Source organism: Fonsecaea erecta (genome assembly GCF_001651985.1).
Source record: "Fonsecaea erecta strain CBS 125763 chromosome Unknown Scaff11, whole genome shotgun sequence".
NCBI lineage: Eukaryota > Fungi > Ascomycota > Eurotiomycetes > Chaetothyriales > Herpotrichiellaceae > Fonsecaea > Fonsecaea erecta.
Window position 1 is genome coordinate 15,001 of NW_017387254.1, and position 14,366 is coordinate 29,366.

At 51.3% G+C, this 14,366-nt stretch overlaps 6 protein-coding genes across 6 annotated transcripts; 3 read left to right on the forward strand and 3 right to left on the reverse strand.

The window, feature by feature from the left end:
• Positions 1-1,257: 1,257 nt before the first annotated feature.
• Positions 1,258-2,111, forward strand: AYL99_10204 (hypothetical protein; the record flags this gene model as incomplete). The annotated part of the gene is made up of 3 exons (XM_018841710.1): positions 1,258-1,684; positions 1,739-1,995; positions 2,064-2,111. 3 exons carry the CDS (start codon positions 1,258-1,260, stop codon positions 2,109-2,111), a joined length of 732 nt encoding a protein of 243 aa, XP_018688598.1.
• A 448-nt stretch (positions 2,112-2,559) lies between these two features.
• Positions 2,560-3,014, reverse strand: AYL99_10205 (hypothetical protein; the record flags this gene model as incomplete). The annotated part of the gene is made up of 2 exons (XM_018841711.1): positions 2,560-2,823; positions 2,901-3,014. The coding sequence occupies 2 exons, from the start codon at positions 3,012-3,014 to the stop codon at positions 2,560-2,562; spliced, it is 378 nt and encodes a 125-aa protein (XP_018688599.1).
• A 508-nt stretch (positions 3,015-3,522) lies between these two features.
• Positions 3,523-4,143, reverse strand: AYL99_10206 (hypothetical protein; the record flags this gene model as incomplete). Its single annotated transcript, XM_018841712.1, has 2 exons — positions 3,523-4,083; positions 4,138-4,143. The coding sequence occupies 2 exons, from the start codon at positions 4,141-4,143 to the stop codon at positions 3,523-3,525; spliced, it is 567 nt and encodes a 188-aa protein (XP_018688600.1).
• A 643-nt stretch (positions 4,144-4,786) lies between these two features.
• AYL99_10207 (hypothetical protein) lies at positions 4,787-6,209 on the forward strand (the record flags this gene model as incomplete). The annotated part of the gene is made up of 4 exons (XM_018841713.1): positions 4,787-4,854; positions 4,905-4,930; positions 4,992-5,001; positions 5,063-6,209. 4 exons carry the CDS (start codon positions 4,787-4,789, stop codon positions 6,207-6,209), a joined length of 1,251 nt encoding a protein of 416 aa, XP_018688601.1.
• Positions 6,210-7,774: 1,565 nt separating this feature from the next.
• Positions 7,775-10,659, forward strand: AYL99_10208 (hypothetical protein; the record flags this gene model as incomplete). The annotated part of the gene is made up of 4 exons (XM_018841714.1): positions 7,775-9,184; positions 9,221-9,532; positions 9,588-9,695; positions 9,751-10,659. The coding sequence occupies 4 exons, from the start codon at positions 7,775-7,777 to the stop codon at positions 10,657-10,659; spliced, it is 2,739 nt and encodes a 912-aa protein (XP_018688602.1).
• Positions 10,660-11,574: 915 nt separating this feature from the next.
• On the reverse strand, positions 11,575-14,333 carry AYL99_10209 (hypothetical protein; the record flags this gene model as incomplete). Its single annotated transcript, XM_018841715.1, has 4 exons — positions 11,575-12,723; positions 12,775-13,132; positions 13,203-13,653; positions 13,709-14,333. The coding sequence occupies 4 exons, from the start codon at positions 14,331-14,333 to the stop codon at positions 11,575-11,577; spliced, it is 2,583 nt and encodes an 860-aa protein (XP_018688603.1).
• Positions 14,334-14,366: the final 33 nt, after the last annotated feature.

Sequence of the window (14,366 nt, forward strand, 5' to 3'; positions counted from 1 at the left end):
AAAGTCAAATACCATTGGACTCTTCTGCCTTGTCAGGCTCGAGAGGGAATGGAGCTCCAAAGATCTAATTGTTCTACGGTGTCATCCGCGTATCAGTCCAGTCGGGGCTGCGTAAACTGCGACAAGAGCCCCGCTGTCTGGCTTACGGTCACTGGTCTCCTTCACTTAAAACCAGGTCTATGACAACCTGCGCTGTTCTAAGTCCATTCTTGGGGGCCTTTCCTTTTGGAGAGCCAGTTCTCGAATTTCCCACACATTCCTCAGTTAGTTACTAGGTGAGTTGAGACAGGCGTGCCACCACTGCAAACCGCCTCGCCTCGGCAGCGCTCAGATCTCCTAACGGACTTTGCCGGAGTTTGGGTGGATCCTGAGATTGGCTGGTGCCACACTGCCAAGAGTTCCATTTGTGCCAAGCCGCCAACCCAGTCTTACCGGCTCATTTAAAAACCCCCAACTCCTCGTCGAGCGCAGATTTTTCTTCTCTTTTCCTTTTCTCAGCTCTGTGAGTGCCATCGACCCTTGCTTTGCACTTCTCATACTAATAATGTTGTCCCAGCTTTGCCAACTGGCTTAGATCAAGTGTAGTATCTGTTCTTTTCAGTTTAATCGTGAGTACTCCTCAGGTCCCAGTATCATTTGGCTTGAGCTAACAACTCGGAAGTCTGAAATGTGAGCACCTCACGGCTCTGAATACCCTGCTCCCGCTGACTGTTATCAGGTCACTACGGTGACAAACATTGATTAAATTTATTTTTGCACCTAGCTTGGATCCTTCTGTGCTTGCACAGAGGTCCCTCGCACCGTGTCCGAGGCCTTACACTGCCGCCTTGTGACGCGAACAATCCCCTTTTCATCATTGTCTTTTGCCTGGTGCAAGACCTTGGAGAAAAGAGATTTTGGTGTGGCAGGAAACTAGACTGACAAGACGTGTGACTGCTCAAGGTTTGTGCTCACAGGGTTTTGCCTGGCCTGATATTTAACGCTCACAGACTCTTCGTGTAGCCCGTATTCCTGAGCAATAGATCATAGAAAGCACTGTAAAATCCCAGAGGACAGATCAACCTGCTATTTACGATCTTGCCGTCAGATCTGATTTTGATCGAAAGCACTCCGTGGGCAGCAATAATTGTACTGGTGTCGCAACTTTTCCATGGCAAATCGAGGTCTGCCGGTAACAGCTCTCCAACTTCTTCACTAGGTACAATCTCAACTAACTACTCGGAGTTGGTGAGATAGTGCACATTTTGTTCAAGCACGATGCCTGGTGATACGGCGGCCATGACTAACAGCGCGGCTCCGGCTCCCATGTCAAATGTCGACCCGGCCATCTTCGCCTCCCTTCAAGCAAAAATAGACGAAGAATCCGCGATCCGTGACGAGCTCAGGAACATCGTCGAAACTCTCGCGAAGCAAGGAAGAGTCACGCAGTCAATCATCTCCCGCGTCCACAACACGCCTACCACAGACCTTGAAGAATCCGTCCTCGTACCATGTTCCGAAACCCTCAAAGAGCAGGCAGCCACGGTGAAAAATCTGGCGCAGGCTGCTTCCCAGTATCCCTTCTACAAATGGAACTCCACGTGGCAGCGAGAGGTTCAAAATGTGGTCAGCAATATACAAATGTGTGAGTGGCTCAAGAGCGGGAATCTAGTGACGCTGGAAGAAGTCGGACAGAGACTTGAAGGTATATATCTGAGCCCTACGTCGTCTTCATCGAAGTTGCTGATGACCATGGTAGTCCCGGTAAACGTTAAAGGCGAAGATACCTTTCAAATTACAATCGAAGACTACCTCCTCGCCCTGACCAATATGATCGAGGAGCTGGCGCGTCTTGCTCCTAACGCGGTGACTCTCGCCGACTACACTCGGCCCTTGCAAATTTCAAAATTCACAAAAGATGTCCACGCTGGTTTTCAGCTGCTGAATCTCAAGAACGATGTACTCCGGCGAAGAGTGGATGCACTCAAATACAGTGTCAAGAAGGTGGAAGACGTTGTATATGATTTGAGTCTCAGGGGATTAATAACGAAACACTGAGCACACCGCATCACGATTTGATGTAGGAGCCAACCGCGGCGCTATACATTGTGATGGTGGTCCAGGCTACGTGAGAAGTGCATGTCTTGCCATGGGAACGTAATTTTCCGGCTATGCTCTGGCATTAATATCGGTGAAAACAACGTGTGCACAGATTATATCGTGCATCCAATGCTGGATTGCTGTGGGGGTAAACGATGAATGATTACAGCCGAAGGCAGGGTGATTCAGCTGAACGAATTCACAACTCGATGTCGAGCTCTTTGACTCATAACAAAGTAGTGAACTCTTTCGAGCTGCGAACGGTTGACCCTGTTCAAGCCTGTTCAAATGGGACTCGACATCGGTCCTCTACGAAGCAGATGAGATGCCCATGGATGATGTCCTCTTTTCTCTGTACCATTCTTTTTCCTGCCCGATTTCATTTTCTCGATTTTTCAGCCCGCAGTCCTTTCCCTTTGACCGTCTCTTGACCATTTACCGAACTCTATCGGCAGTGGAGGCTGACCTGGCTTAGGAACCTTACGGGCGAGGTGGCTCGGTCGCCTTCTTGAACTCATCCCCATCTGTTCTGACGCTGCTTTCAGCCGTGGCCGGTTCTCTCAACCCAGAAGCCGACCCCGTGCCTAGTTTTACATTCACACCACCACTGCCGACGTTCACGGTGCGTTGGTCTGCGGATTGCAGATCTGCGCTCACTCCGCCAACGGGCTGGTCTGGGAGAGGGAGATTCGCCTTGACGCGATCGATCTGTTCCTTTTTGGACTCTTGTTCTGAGAGGAGTTGCTATGACAGTAGGTCAGCAAACTGACGGATGCAAATCTGATTGAGGATGTTTGGAACGACAATCTGTGCACACCTACCTTCATTGCAGATGTGTCTGAATCCTTTGGCGTCTGGCCGCCATGGAATCTCGACTCCTTCGACTCCATCTTGCGGACGTCCTCGCCAGTGACGTGGAAAGTTTTGTCAGACATTGTTGTCTTCGTGATTCTGAGTTCTGACGATTTGCCTAATGGAAGGGGTTTATCTGAGAACGGTGTAAGATTTTGAGGTTATGTATTTGCGTTAGCTGTGGTGATTCAAGCTACTTGCGCTAGTAGGTAGTTGACAAGCAAAATTCAGCAGTCTACTTGGGTCTTTTTATGCAAGCCCTGCAGTATGGCGGCCGCGAAGACGTCACTCATGGAGGCCAATGATGGCACGGTGATCTGCTTGCCAGAGTCTCATTCTGCCAGTGATCTCGAAACTTCGCGCAAGACCCATGGAAAACTGCGATCTTGCACGGCATACGTCATATCTTAGAAGAGGTTTGCACTGGTAAATGCCAGCCAGGGAAACCATTCCCGACCCAATCAGGTTGGTAATGTACCTGTGCTGAAAAAGAAAGGTGGCAGCAGAGACGAAACGGTTGAAGGATGCATAAACATGCCCAGCAATGTTTGAATTAAGGCTAAAGGTCAAATTCAGGCGGAATCGGGGATCTCAAAGTCGAGCAAGAGAGTCTAGTTCGAGCTCGATATCATCGACACAGAACTCCCAATCATCCATTCTGATATTGTCGAAATGGAAATCAGCCCATATCTCGAGCCTTGTCAAGCCATTCCATATCTCCCCGGTAAACTCTTCAACTCGAACATAAAGGACGTCATGATAACCAGCGGGGAAATCGACACCCCAGGAGAGAGTAGCCTCTGGATTATTCGAACGGAGACCTTGGAGGTTGATCGTCGCAGACCCGACCGGCAGGTCAAGCGGCTTGATCTTGAGCGCGTGGACAGTGAATGTCTTCGTTGAATTGTCGGAGCAGACAGAGGGCCTCTTCCCTTGTGGGACCATGTGGCCTCGTTGGCTCACCGCTGCGCTGGCGCATGCGGCTCCATACAAAGCATTTGGCTTTGAGACAGCACAATTTAGGTCGTATGAGGAAATGACGCCGGTAAACTTGGGGTGTGAAGGTTTGAAGGCATAGAAGTCGTTGAACACAAATCCCTTATATGGTCGTGTTATATATCCAAACCCATTAGTAGTCTCAATATCATCGAACTGCAGTATGGTCAGCCATCACCGAAGAGTCTTTAGTCCTCAAGGAAGGTTCACAGACATGTAGTACTTGGTATGCTCGATCAAGCACTATCTGCTCGGGAGAAGCAGAAACAGTATTGAAGCAGAAGGCTAGAACAAAGCACACCAGAACCACGGAATGCAAACGCAAGATGTTCTGGCAAATGGGTTGCCTCGAATTTGACAAACACATCACCACAATCGTGACCAAGGTATTGATCAAATCATTGAAAGGAAGGTGTATAGTGGCCCTGACGAGAAATGAAACGTGGTATAAAACCTGATACGGAACCGTCCTGCTTCGTCAATGCGATATCAAGGAACGTCTCGATGTCTCCTTGCCGTCCGCAGAACCAGGTTCGTGTTTGCAGCAAACACCGCCCCTTCAATGAAAAGGCCACGCGGCAGGTCCAGGTTTAGGCTCGTTGAGGAAAACAAAGAGGAATTTCATTGTCGACTGAACTTAAAGATGATCCGATACCCACATTGCACGTCATTTTAAGTTTCCGCGTTGCAGCAGAAGTCTCTTCCGCCTTGCGCGCAATTTGAGGGTCCGATAATTTTCCACCATACCACACGAAACAATCGGACTGCTAGCCTGATAATTTGGCGGCCGTCCTGGCCGGGGAAATTGCCCTCTTCTCTTCTCCCTCTTGCAGAACACGCTTGAGAGTGCGCCCCTACGATGCCCCGAGATCCACTCATCGGGCTTGTGGGAAAACCATCCTCTGGCAAGTCGACGACTTTAAACAGGTGAGCCGCATGTACATGTGCTTAAACCTCGACTTACAAGCCCGTCACAGCTTGACAGACGCCAGTTCGAAAGTGGGTCAGTGCGCGATGTTTCTTCCCGACCAAGGAGGAGGACCAGGCTGATGATCTCTGCGCAGGCAACTTCCCGTAAGAGAGAGACCCTTACCTCAGTCTGACCCGCTCCTGGACTAAGTCTGTGCGATATTAGTTTCACGACAATCGATCCTCAAAGAGCCGTCGGATATCTCCAAGTCGAGTGTGCCTGCAAGCGACATGGCGTCACCGACAGGTGCCGGCCGAATTACGGGTCCTGCGTGGACGGCAAGAGATCGGTGCCCATAGAACTGCTTGACGTCGCTGGTTTGGTCCCAGGTGCCCATGAAGGTAGAGGACTTGGGAACAAATTTTTGGACGATCTTCGCCATGCGGACGCTCTTATACATGTGGTCGATGTCAGCGGCACAACGGACGCCGATGGCAAAGCCACCCGAGGCTACGACCCCAGTGTGGACATCGAATGGCTGCGTGGCGAGATCGTTCGTTGGATCCAAGGGAACTTGATGGAGAAATGGGGAAGTATCAAGAGACGGCATCTTGCTGTGAAAGCATCACCGGTGGATACACTCCAAGCACAGTTCTCAGGCTACGGTAGTACCAGCGCAGTCGTTGCTCGGTGCTTGGACAAACTGCAGTTGAAACAACCCCTCGAGGAATGGAGCGATGAGACTATTCTCAAAGTTGTCAATGCCTTCACAGATGAGAAGTTCCCTACCGTCCTTGCCCTGAATAAGATCGATCACCCGGATGCAGATCGCAACATTGCTAAGATTGCAAAGCAACAACCGCCCGACCGAATCGTTCTGTGCAGCGCCATATCAGAGGTGTTTCTGCGTCGGCTGGCGAAGCAGGGATACATCAAATACAAAGAAGGAGCAGACTACCTCGACACCCGGGAAGATCTGATTGAGCAGGGTGATCCCAGTGGCGGAGGACTCAAGGAGATGGATGACAAGCTGAAACAGCGGATAGAGAATCTCAAGGACATGGTGCTGTACCGTTTCGGAAGTACCGGCGTGGTACAAGTTTTGACTCGGGCGGCAGCAATGCTCGGCCTTGTGGCGGTATTCCCTGTGAAGAATATCCACACCTACGGCTCGGGAACAGCTGGGTCCACGGCTGTTTTCAGAGATTGCGTGTTGGTGAACAAGGGCAGTACGGTTGCGGACGTGGCAAGAAAGGTCATGGGTGATGCGCCCATCGCATTTGTCGAAGGGGACGGTGGCAGGAGAATTGCGGAAGATTCAATAATAGAGGTTGGGAAGAATGATATCCTGTCTTTCCATGTCGGGCGGTGATGCTTGCAGCCTCTATACGTAGGAAAGCCCAAAGCTGGACAGTACGGAGAGCAATTCCACTCCGTCAAGCACATCCATTGTTCCAACACGTGGGTAATATTTACATAAACGCCATAATAGGGCCATCTCAATGGCCACGAGAGCATGTGTTCCGTGTGATTTAATGTGTCTTCTGCCCGGGCCGTTAGCAAGTCGATCTCATCGTGCAACTCCTCGGAATCTCTTCTAATGGGAAAGCTCGCAACGTACTGATCCTCTCTCGTCGTTCATCCCAATTATTGGCTCTGGTGCCTTTGGATGGTCTTCCTTTGCCTTCTTGTTGCTGGCTCTCTCATCTCTCCGTGAGATTGCATCGCTGCCCTCCTTCATTTCCTCATGGTCTTTCATCCCCTGTTGTGAAGACTCTGCTTGAACGTCAACAGGAGGACGCTTGACCGCGTGGTCACGAGCGTGCCGACCTCCCCAGCCTGGGAGGCTGTCTTGAGCAACATTACTAGTTTTGCTGTCCGTCGAAGAAGGCTGAGAGTGTTGGTTGGAACTGTGGAGGGGCGCACATGTTGACAAAAGACAGGCGTGTCGATGAGAACCGGCGTAAGGAAATGAACGGGATTTGGGAACTGCTAGAGGCAGACGATGCATGTTGATACGACAAGCAGCGTTTGCTGTATAGGTCGTGGGTCTTCTTGACGATATGGTTACGTGAAAACACAAGCCTATGAACAAGGGAGGCAGAGAAGAGGTATGGTATTTGTTTTGCGTAGCAGGTTCCTGCACTTACTTCATATCAAGAGCTTCGTACACCTCTTTATTTACCTGAGTGTTTAGACGTGACACTGGGATCCCCTCAAGTTGTCGATGTCGAAATAATGACGACATAAAGTCACTTCGTCCGTGCTACAGAAGGCCAAATCTTCTTGGCGCCATCAGACACAAATCGCAATAATGGCTTGAAACCCAAAGCACAAACGATGAATTCAGTTGTATTGAGGCTATCATGGCAACCAGTACTGGTCCAAGAGAAGAGAAATGAGGTGCTGGCGGTCAAGGACTGACTCAAGACATCGTGTCAGCCAGAAAAGCAGCATCTTTGACAGATACTTTTTTTTTTCAAATGACGTTGTGGCTCCCCCGAAATATGTGTCATGTGAACTGTCAGACATGACACCAGGGTAGGTAGTTGTGCCTCGGGTTACAAACCTCCCGCGTTCGAGGCGACCGAGCTCGTCGGTCCCCAGCGAAATCCCGTTACACTATGCACATAATTCTGTCCAGTCCTTGCCCTTGACGAGGCCACTGTCAAGAAACAGCCAAGCACGGCCACGAGACAAGTTTACGAAACTTGTGAGCTTCACAGGCCCTTCTACGCATCCCGAGTTGTCCGAGGCGCCTACGATTGCAAGGCTGAAACTGTGGGGAGCTGGACACCACAGCCCGGTTTTGCGGGGTTGGTACCGTCCGCGGTGCCTCGGTTCCTGTATTTTTATTGCCGAGTTACTGTTCATTAAGGGCACTGCTTCACTGCCGTTGATTCTGGTCCCAAACACTGACATGGGAAGCTGACAGAGATGGCTTCGCAGTTGCGGTACGATAACCAGGTCGCTATCATCACTGGGGCCGGCAATGGCCTAGGGAGGCAATATGCCCATTTTCTCGCCTCACGCGGTGCAAAGGTCGTCGTCAACGATCTCGGTGGCACTTTCAATGGCAAGGATGTCGGTGGCAGAGGCGACTCCAGGGTCGCGGACGTTGTGGTCAAGGAAATTCGAGACGCCGGTGGTATCGCTGTGGCCAACTATGATGCCGTCCAGAACGGTGACAAGATCGTGAAGACGGCGATCGAGGCTTTCGGAAGAGTTGACATCCTCATCAATAACGCCGGCATCCTACGTGATATAACGCTGAGGAACATGAAGACTGAAGATTGGGATAGCATTATGGATGTCCATGTCCATGGCGCTTTCAAGACAGCTCGGGCAGCATGGCCCTATATGCGGAAGCAGAAGTACGGCCGGATCATCAACACATCCTCGTCATCTGGTCTATTCGGAAATTTTGGACAGAGCAATTATGCGGCAGCAAAGATGGCCCTGGTCGGTTTCAGCGAGACATTGGCCAAAGAAGGGGCCAAATACAACATCACCTGCAACGTGCTTGCTCCCGGTGCAGCCAGCAGACTAACACAGACAGTCTGGACCCAAGATATGATGGAAGTGATGAAGCCAGATTGGGTCGTACCGCTCGTGGGTGTCCTGGTCAATGAAAGGTGCCATGAGAGTGGAAGCATCTTTGAGGCGGCCGCCGGCCATTACAGCAAGATCCGGTGGGAGCGCAGCAAAGGATTTCTCGCACGCCCGGAAGATTTGACCGCGGAAATGGTGCTTGAAAACTGGGAGAAAGTTGTGGACTGGACCGGTGCAGAGCACCCAAAAGAGCCTGCCGCCATTTTGCAATTCCTCGAGGATGCGAAAAGCTTGCCAAAAGCCAGTGCCCCAGCTGGCAGCCGGGTAAGTTTTCAAGGGAGAGTGGTCTTGGTGACTGGTGGTGGCGCCGGATTGGGGAGGGCATACAGCCTTCATTTTGCCCAACTGGGCGCAAAGGTCGCGGTCAACGATGTCAAGAACGCCGAGAAAGTCGCCGCTGAAATCAAGGCTCGTGGAGGTGAAGCAATTGCCATACCCTTGTCCGTCGAGGAGGGAGAAGCTATTGTGCGGAAGGTGGTGGATACCTATGGCCGGATTGATGTCGTGATCAACAATGCCGGAATTTTGGGAGACAAGGCCTTCACCAATATGACAGATGAACAGTGGTATTCGGTCATGAACATTCACTTGAGGGGTACCTATCTCGTTACCAGGGCCGCATTTCCAATCATGTTGAAGCAGAGATATGGACGCATCGTCAATATCACCAGCACGAGTGGCATTTATGGGAATTTTGGGCAGGCCAATTATGCAGCTGCGGCAAGTACACCCCAAGTCTTGCATGAGAGCTTGACTACTGACATCGCCTAGAAATGCGGCATCGTTGGATTCACAAAGACCATCGCCCGAGAAGGAGCCAAGTATAATGTTTTGGTCAACTCACTGGCTCCAACAGCAGGGACGAACATGACTCGTACAGTCTGGCCTGAGAAAGATGTCGAGGCCATCAAGCCCGAATACGTCGCGCCTGTCGTTGCCGCCCTGTGCAGTGAGAAAGCCCCAGTGACAGGACAGATTTTTGAATCTGGCTCTGGATGGATTGGAGCCACTCGTTGGCAGAGAGCCAGGGGTGTTGACTTTGACCACGAAAAAGGTGTACCGAGCGTGGAACAGGTTGCGGAAGTAAGTCACTCAGGCTGGACAGACCTTGAGTGATAACCACTGACCATATTTTTAGGCATTCTCGGAGATCTGCAACTTCGACAATGGGAAAGCAGACAATCCAGATACTCCACAAGACGGCAGCAGATACACCATGGGCAACGTGCTGAAGAATCCCAAGATTGTAAGGCGTAGAAGTGTCGAAACCTGTTGTATACTACATACTGACGATATCCCAGGCTGCAGCATTGTCTCAAGAAAACCGCGCCAACCGCAAATATATTGCAAAGATCCAAGAAGCCATAGCGATGAAACCTATCGCCTCGACCTATACCTACGATGACGTAGAGGTCATTCTATACAACCTCTCCATGGGCGCGCACCGCACCGACCTCGATCTTGTTTACGAGGGCTCTCCGAACTTCCAGGTCCTTCCTACGTTCGGCATTGTGCCCACATATGCCGCGACCACACCGTGGAATGTGAAGGACATCGTGCCCAACTACGACCAACGCATGCTCTTGCATGGAGAACAATATCTGGAGATTAAACAGTTCCCCATTCCAACATCAGGCACGCTCAAGACCGAAACAAGCTTGATCGAGGTTGTCGACAAAGGAAATGCGGCCCTTGTGAGAAGAGGTGCCACAACGGTTGACAGTGCAGGCAAACCCGTCTTCTACAATGAAAGTGTAGCCTTCATCCGTGGATCTGGCAACTTCGGGGGTCAACGCAAACCCAGTGATCGTGGCGCCGCCACCGCTATGAATGCCGCTCCATCGCGTGCGCCGGATAAGGTGGTCGAAGAAAGGACATCAGACGATCTCGCTGCGCTTTACCGGCTCCTGGGCGACCGCAACCCGCTTCATATTGACCCGAAATTCTCCGCCGCCGGGGGCTTCAAAGTTCCTATCCTCCATGGTCTGGCAACCTTCGGAATCACCGGCAAGCATGTATTCCAGGCCTACGGACCCTTCAAGAACATTAAGGTGAGATTCAGCGGGACGGTTTTACCGGGCCAGACAATTGTGACGGAAATGTGGAAGGAAGGAGGAAAGATCCTCTACCAAGCGAAAGTCAAGGAGACGGGGAAACCTTGCATCAGCAACGCAGGAGTGGAGTTGTTGCAAAAAAGCTCAAAATTGTAATGCTTGGGGTGATGCTGTAGTACCCTGATATCTCTCGAGATCATATACTTATACGGAAAGTAGCTACCAGGTTCTTTTTGAAGACACTCAGAGACAGGACTGCACTTAGCCTGTCTGATTTGTTCCACACGGTTCACCGAAGGTTGATACTCTTGATCATCTCATATGTAGACATATTGAGCAGAGGTTGGGGCTATAGATCTCTTTGCCCAAATCCCATAGTTCCGAATGCGGTACGATACCGTTGCTGCTAGCCTCAAACCGGAAGGGCTGCCAACAAAGCCCGTCCGTTTCGAGAAGCACGTTTGTGCGGTCCGCTGCGGGTCCACACCAGGCCTCCGACGTTACGGTAGTGAAAGACCCCTGATACAAGGCTGCAATCAGGACCGGTCGAAGCATGCAGCACGCAGTCGAAACGACCCGCAGAGGACCCTAGCGGATTGGGCAGGAGACAAAGCCTCCGTGGCAAACCATCGTAGGAATTAAACCATGGGGCTTGGTCAAAGTCATACCATTTCTGGGGTAAATTGAGTGCCAGCATCGAGATAGCAGTATGTATTTTAATCGTATACTTTAACTATGAACACATTCTGTGCTTTTCTCACGTGGCTCGCCAAACCCAGACCTCAGGGCGCGTCTGCCACTGCTTGCAATATATATCAATTTTGCTTGCATGAGGCTCATTCCGTTGCATCTTTTCCCCTTTGGTATCATCCTCACCAGTTCCTGGATATTCCGAGCCTCATCATGCCTCAAAGTCCAAACAGCATCGGGGGTATACCGTAGTCCATCATCACACGTTTCTCGTCACTGTACAACCTTTTCAAACGGCTCGCACTCCCGAGAATGACCAGCCATTGTAAGAACACAATTGTCGCGCACAATCAACCGACCCACACTGATTCGCCCAGAAGTTCAAGCTTCCACCTCATGAAATTCAAATTCATCATCCACCGGGATAGTAATGCCTCGGTATGTCTCTGGGAGCTCTAGACTGTCGCCTGTCACCGTTGAGCCATTGTGACTCCCTGCAGTGCTGAACAGGAAATCGTCGCCGCTTGTCAATGATTCCTCCGAAAAGCTGAGTAGGCTTTGAGGTACGGGTGCCTTCGTCGCAAGGTCCATACCCGAGAGGTGCCATGCATCTGGTGTCCATTCGTTGCTGGGTATCTGGTAGAGCGAGTGGCTACTGGCTTGCAGGTCCTGGTAGAGGGCCGCATTATTGTGGTCGAAACCGTCCAGCAGAGTTTCCCAGCCAGAATCGGGAAGGGCGGGTGCTGGCTGTTTCTTCGGAGGCAGCATCGTGCTCGACGATGTCCTGGTTTGCGAGTCGCCAAACTCATCACCGAGCGGCAGGTAGTCTAAATTGATGGCGGGCGTGCCCAGAGGGCCCGATGCAGTAACTTGGTGGGGCGAGGAAGTGGCCACTGGCAAGATCGGCGCTGATCGAGTGGAGGACAGGCTGACAGTGCTAGCTGCTCGATTGACAGGACTAAGGGAAATCGGTCCAGTCTGGGGGACAGTCGCACGTCGACTTGGATCTTCGGGCTTTCCTTTGTTGCTGAATGAAGACCATCGTGAGGCAATGGCTTGGAGTTGCTTCCGAGTAGATTTTGACTTCGACTCGGTTGGAGCTGGCATTGTACCGGTAGCTTTTTGAGCGCCAGCAGTAGACTGTTCTGCATTGTGCAGCGATGCTGGTCGTGTGTCTAGGGCAATAAAACAGGTGGCAATTTTCTGAAATTCCGCAGCAGCAGGCGCATTCTCTGAATGTAGCATGCCCACAAGCATTGCCAAAGACTTTTGATTGTCTCTGGCAAGCTTACTGTCATCTTCCAAATCAAGAGATTGCCAGAGTATCGCCAATCCTGAGTTCAACAGTATGTCGGCCTTGTTCAGTGGGAAAGTATAGTTCATGCGGCGCTCTAAAAGAAGATCAAGGATTTGGAGAACGTGTTTGCCTGCGGCTGCCAAAACAATACCAGCAGCCGAGGAGGCGCTTCCAGACGCGTGACAGAGTAGTGGTCGGTGGATCAAGCTTCTCGTGAAGAAGTAGGCAAGGGACTATAGAAAGAATCAGGAATTCCGCTCAGTAAGAGGGAGGGCAACACATACCAGCAGCGGCGATCTGCAGCCTATCAGATTCGTCGCAGGCTTGTCATTACAGAATCGCAAGCGGAGGTGCTCGGGAAGTTCTTCTGACCACTGGTCAAGCTCGTCGGAGAGCGCGTGAAGTTTGGTCAACGAGAGCTGATAGCTTGCTTTGGCAGGATACAGAGTGTCTAGGGCTTTGGACAGAATTCTGGAAACGCGGAACAACGCAAGTGCGCTCGATATCTTTGTCAATTCACCAGGAAGGGTAGGAGAGAAACCCTGAGTGCTTAGGTTCTCGTCGTCGACGTCAGCTGGGTATTCTGTGGTGATGTCACTATCGCGGAGAAGTACTGGCGTGCCAGTGGCAGCGGATATGAACCTGGAGGTGGGTGTCAGTCGTCTGATGCTTACTCAACGGATTTGCAGGGATGTTGAAGTTGGCAGCTTACTTGTCGAGAACATATTGGCACCAAAACACCTTCTTTCTGGTCTCAGCCTCGAGAGGAGACAAGCTCTGGTACTTGTGTCCTTGATGAAGCTCAAGCTCGTGGCACATTGTGATTGCGATGCCGCGATGCCGCGCTAGATGTGTGTAGTCGGCACGCAGCATGTAGCAGATCTGGGCTAGCACGTGGCATTGGAGTGTTGGTAGAGAAGCATTCGAAGAAGTTGAGTAAAGAGCCTTGCGCCACTGTCCCTCGTAAGACGGAGTATTCTTCTTCGGGGTGGAGATATTGGATAGGGCCGCAATCTCGAAGATTAGGAATAGTTGGGCGTATGCTTGCTTGTTACTCTGCCAGTTGCCTGATTCAGGATTGGCTAGGTACTGCTCATAAACACGGAGGAAGGTTGGTCGATGGAGAATTGGCAACAACGGTTGCCACTCTTGAAAGAAAAGGTCTGCATATGTGAGCATGATGCGCGAAATAGAAAATGGGATTGTGGAATGACATACTTATATACTGATCAGAATGGATCCTGGGAGGCACTTTGGGGCCGGGGGCTGCGGATCGACGAGTAGGCTGAATGGCTTTTTGTAGGCCCGACGATGATATGCCAGTGGTTTGTCGGCCAGCTTCTTGGACTTTCTGATCAAACGCCTCGATGAAAGAAGGCGTGGTCGAGGAACCAGTCGAGGTGGCCTTGGGCTGCACGGGTGCAGGGATTTCAACATGCAGCACTTCTTCCCTAGCCGATTCAACTTCGGCCTTCACCTGTGCTGCATGTGACGGCGACAAGGAGGCCGAACATTTTCGCGAGGGAGGAGAGAAACTGTGAATGCGAGACAGCATATCGATCTTCTCGTCCTTCTCGTCCAAGAGCTCCTTGAGCTCTCTAACCTCGGCCTCGAGGCCACGAACGCGATCTTCCAATGATTCTGTATAGCCTCGCGGAAAAGCCCGGCGACTCAGCTTGTCGCTGGTCTTGCACTCGAAGCCGACATTGGCACATTGAGTACAGCATGGTCTGACGCCGTCGCACCGTATCTTCTTACTGCGGCATCGGTCACAAGCTTGCGCAATCCTGCTCTGGGTACTGCTCCCCACTCGAATCATCTTCATCGGCAAGATGCCGGGCATCGTGGCAGGTTATATTGGGTCGGCGACCGACGT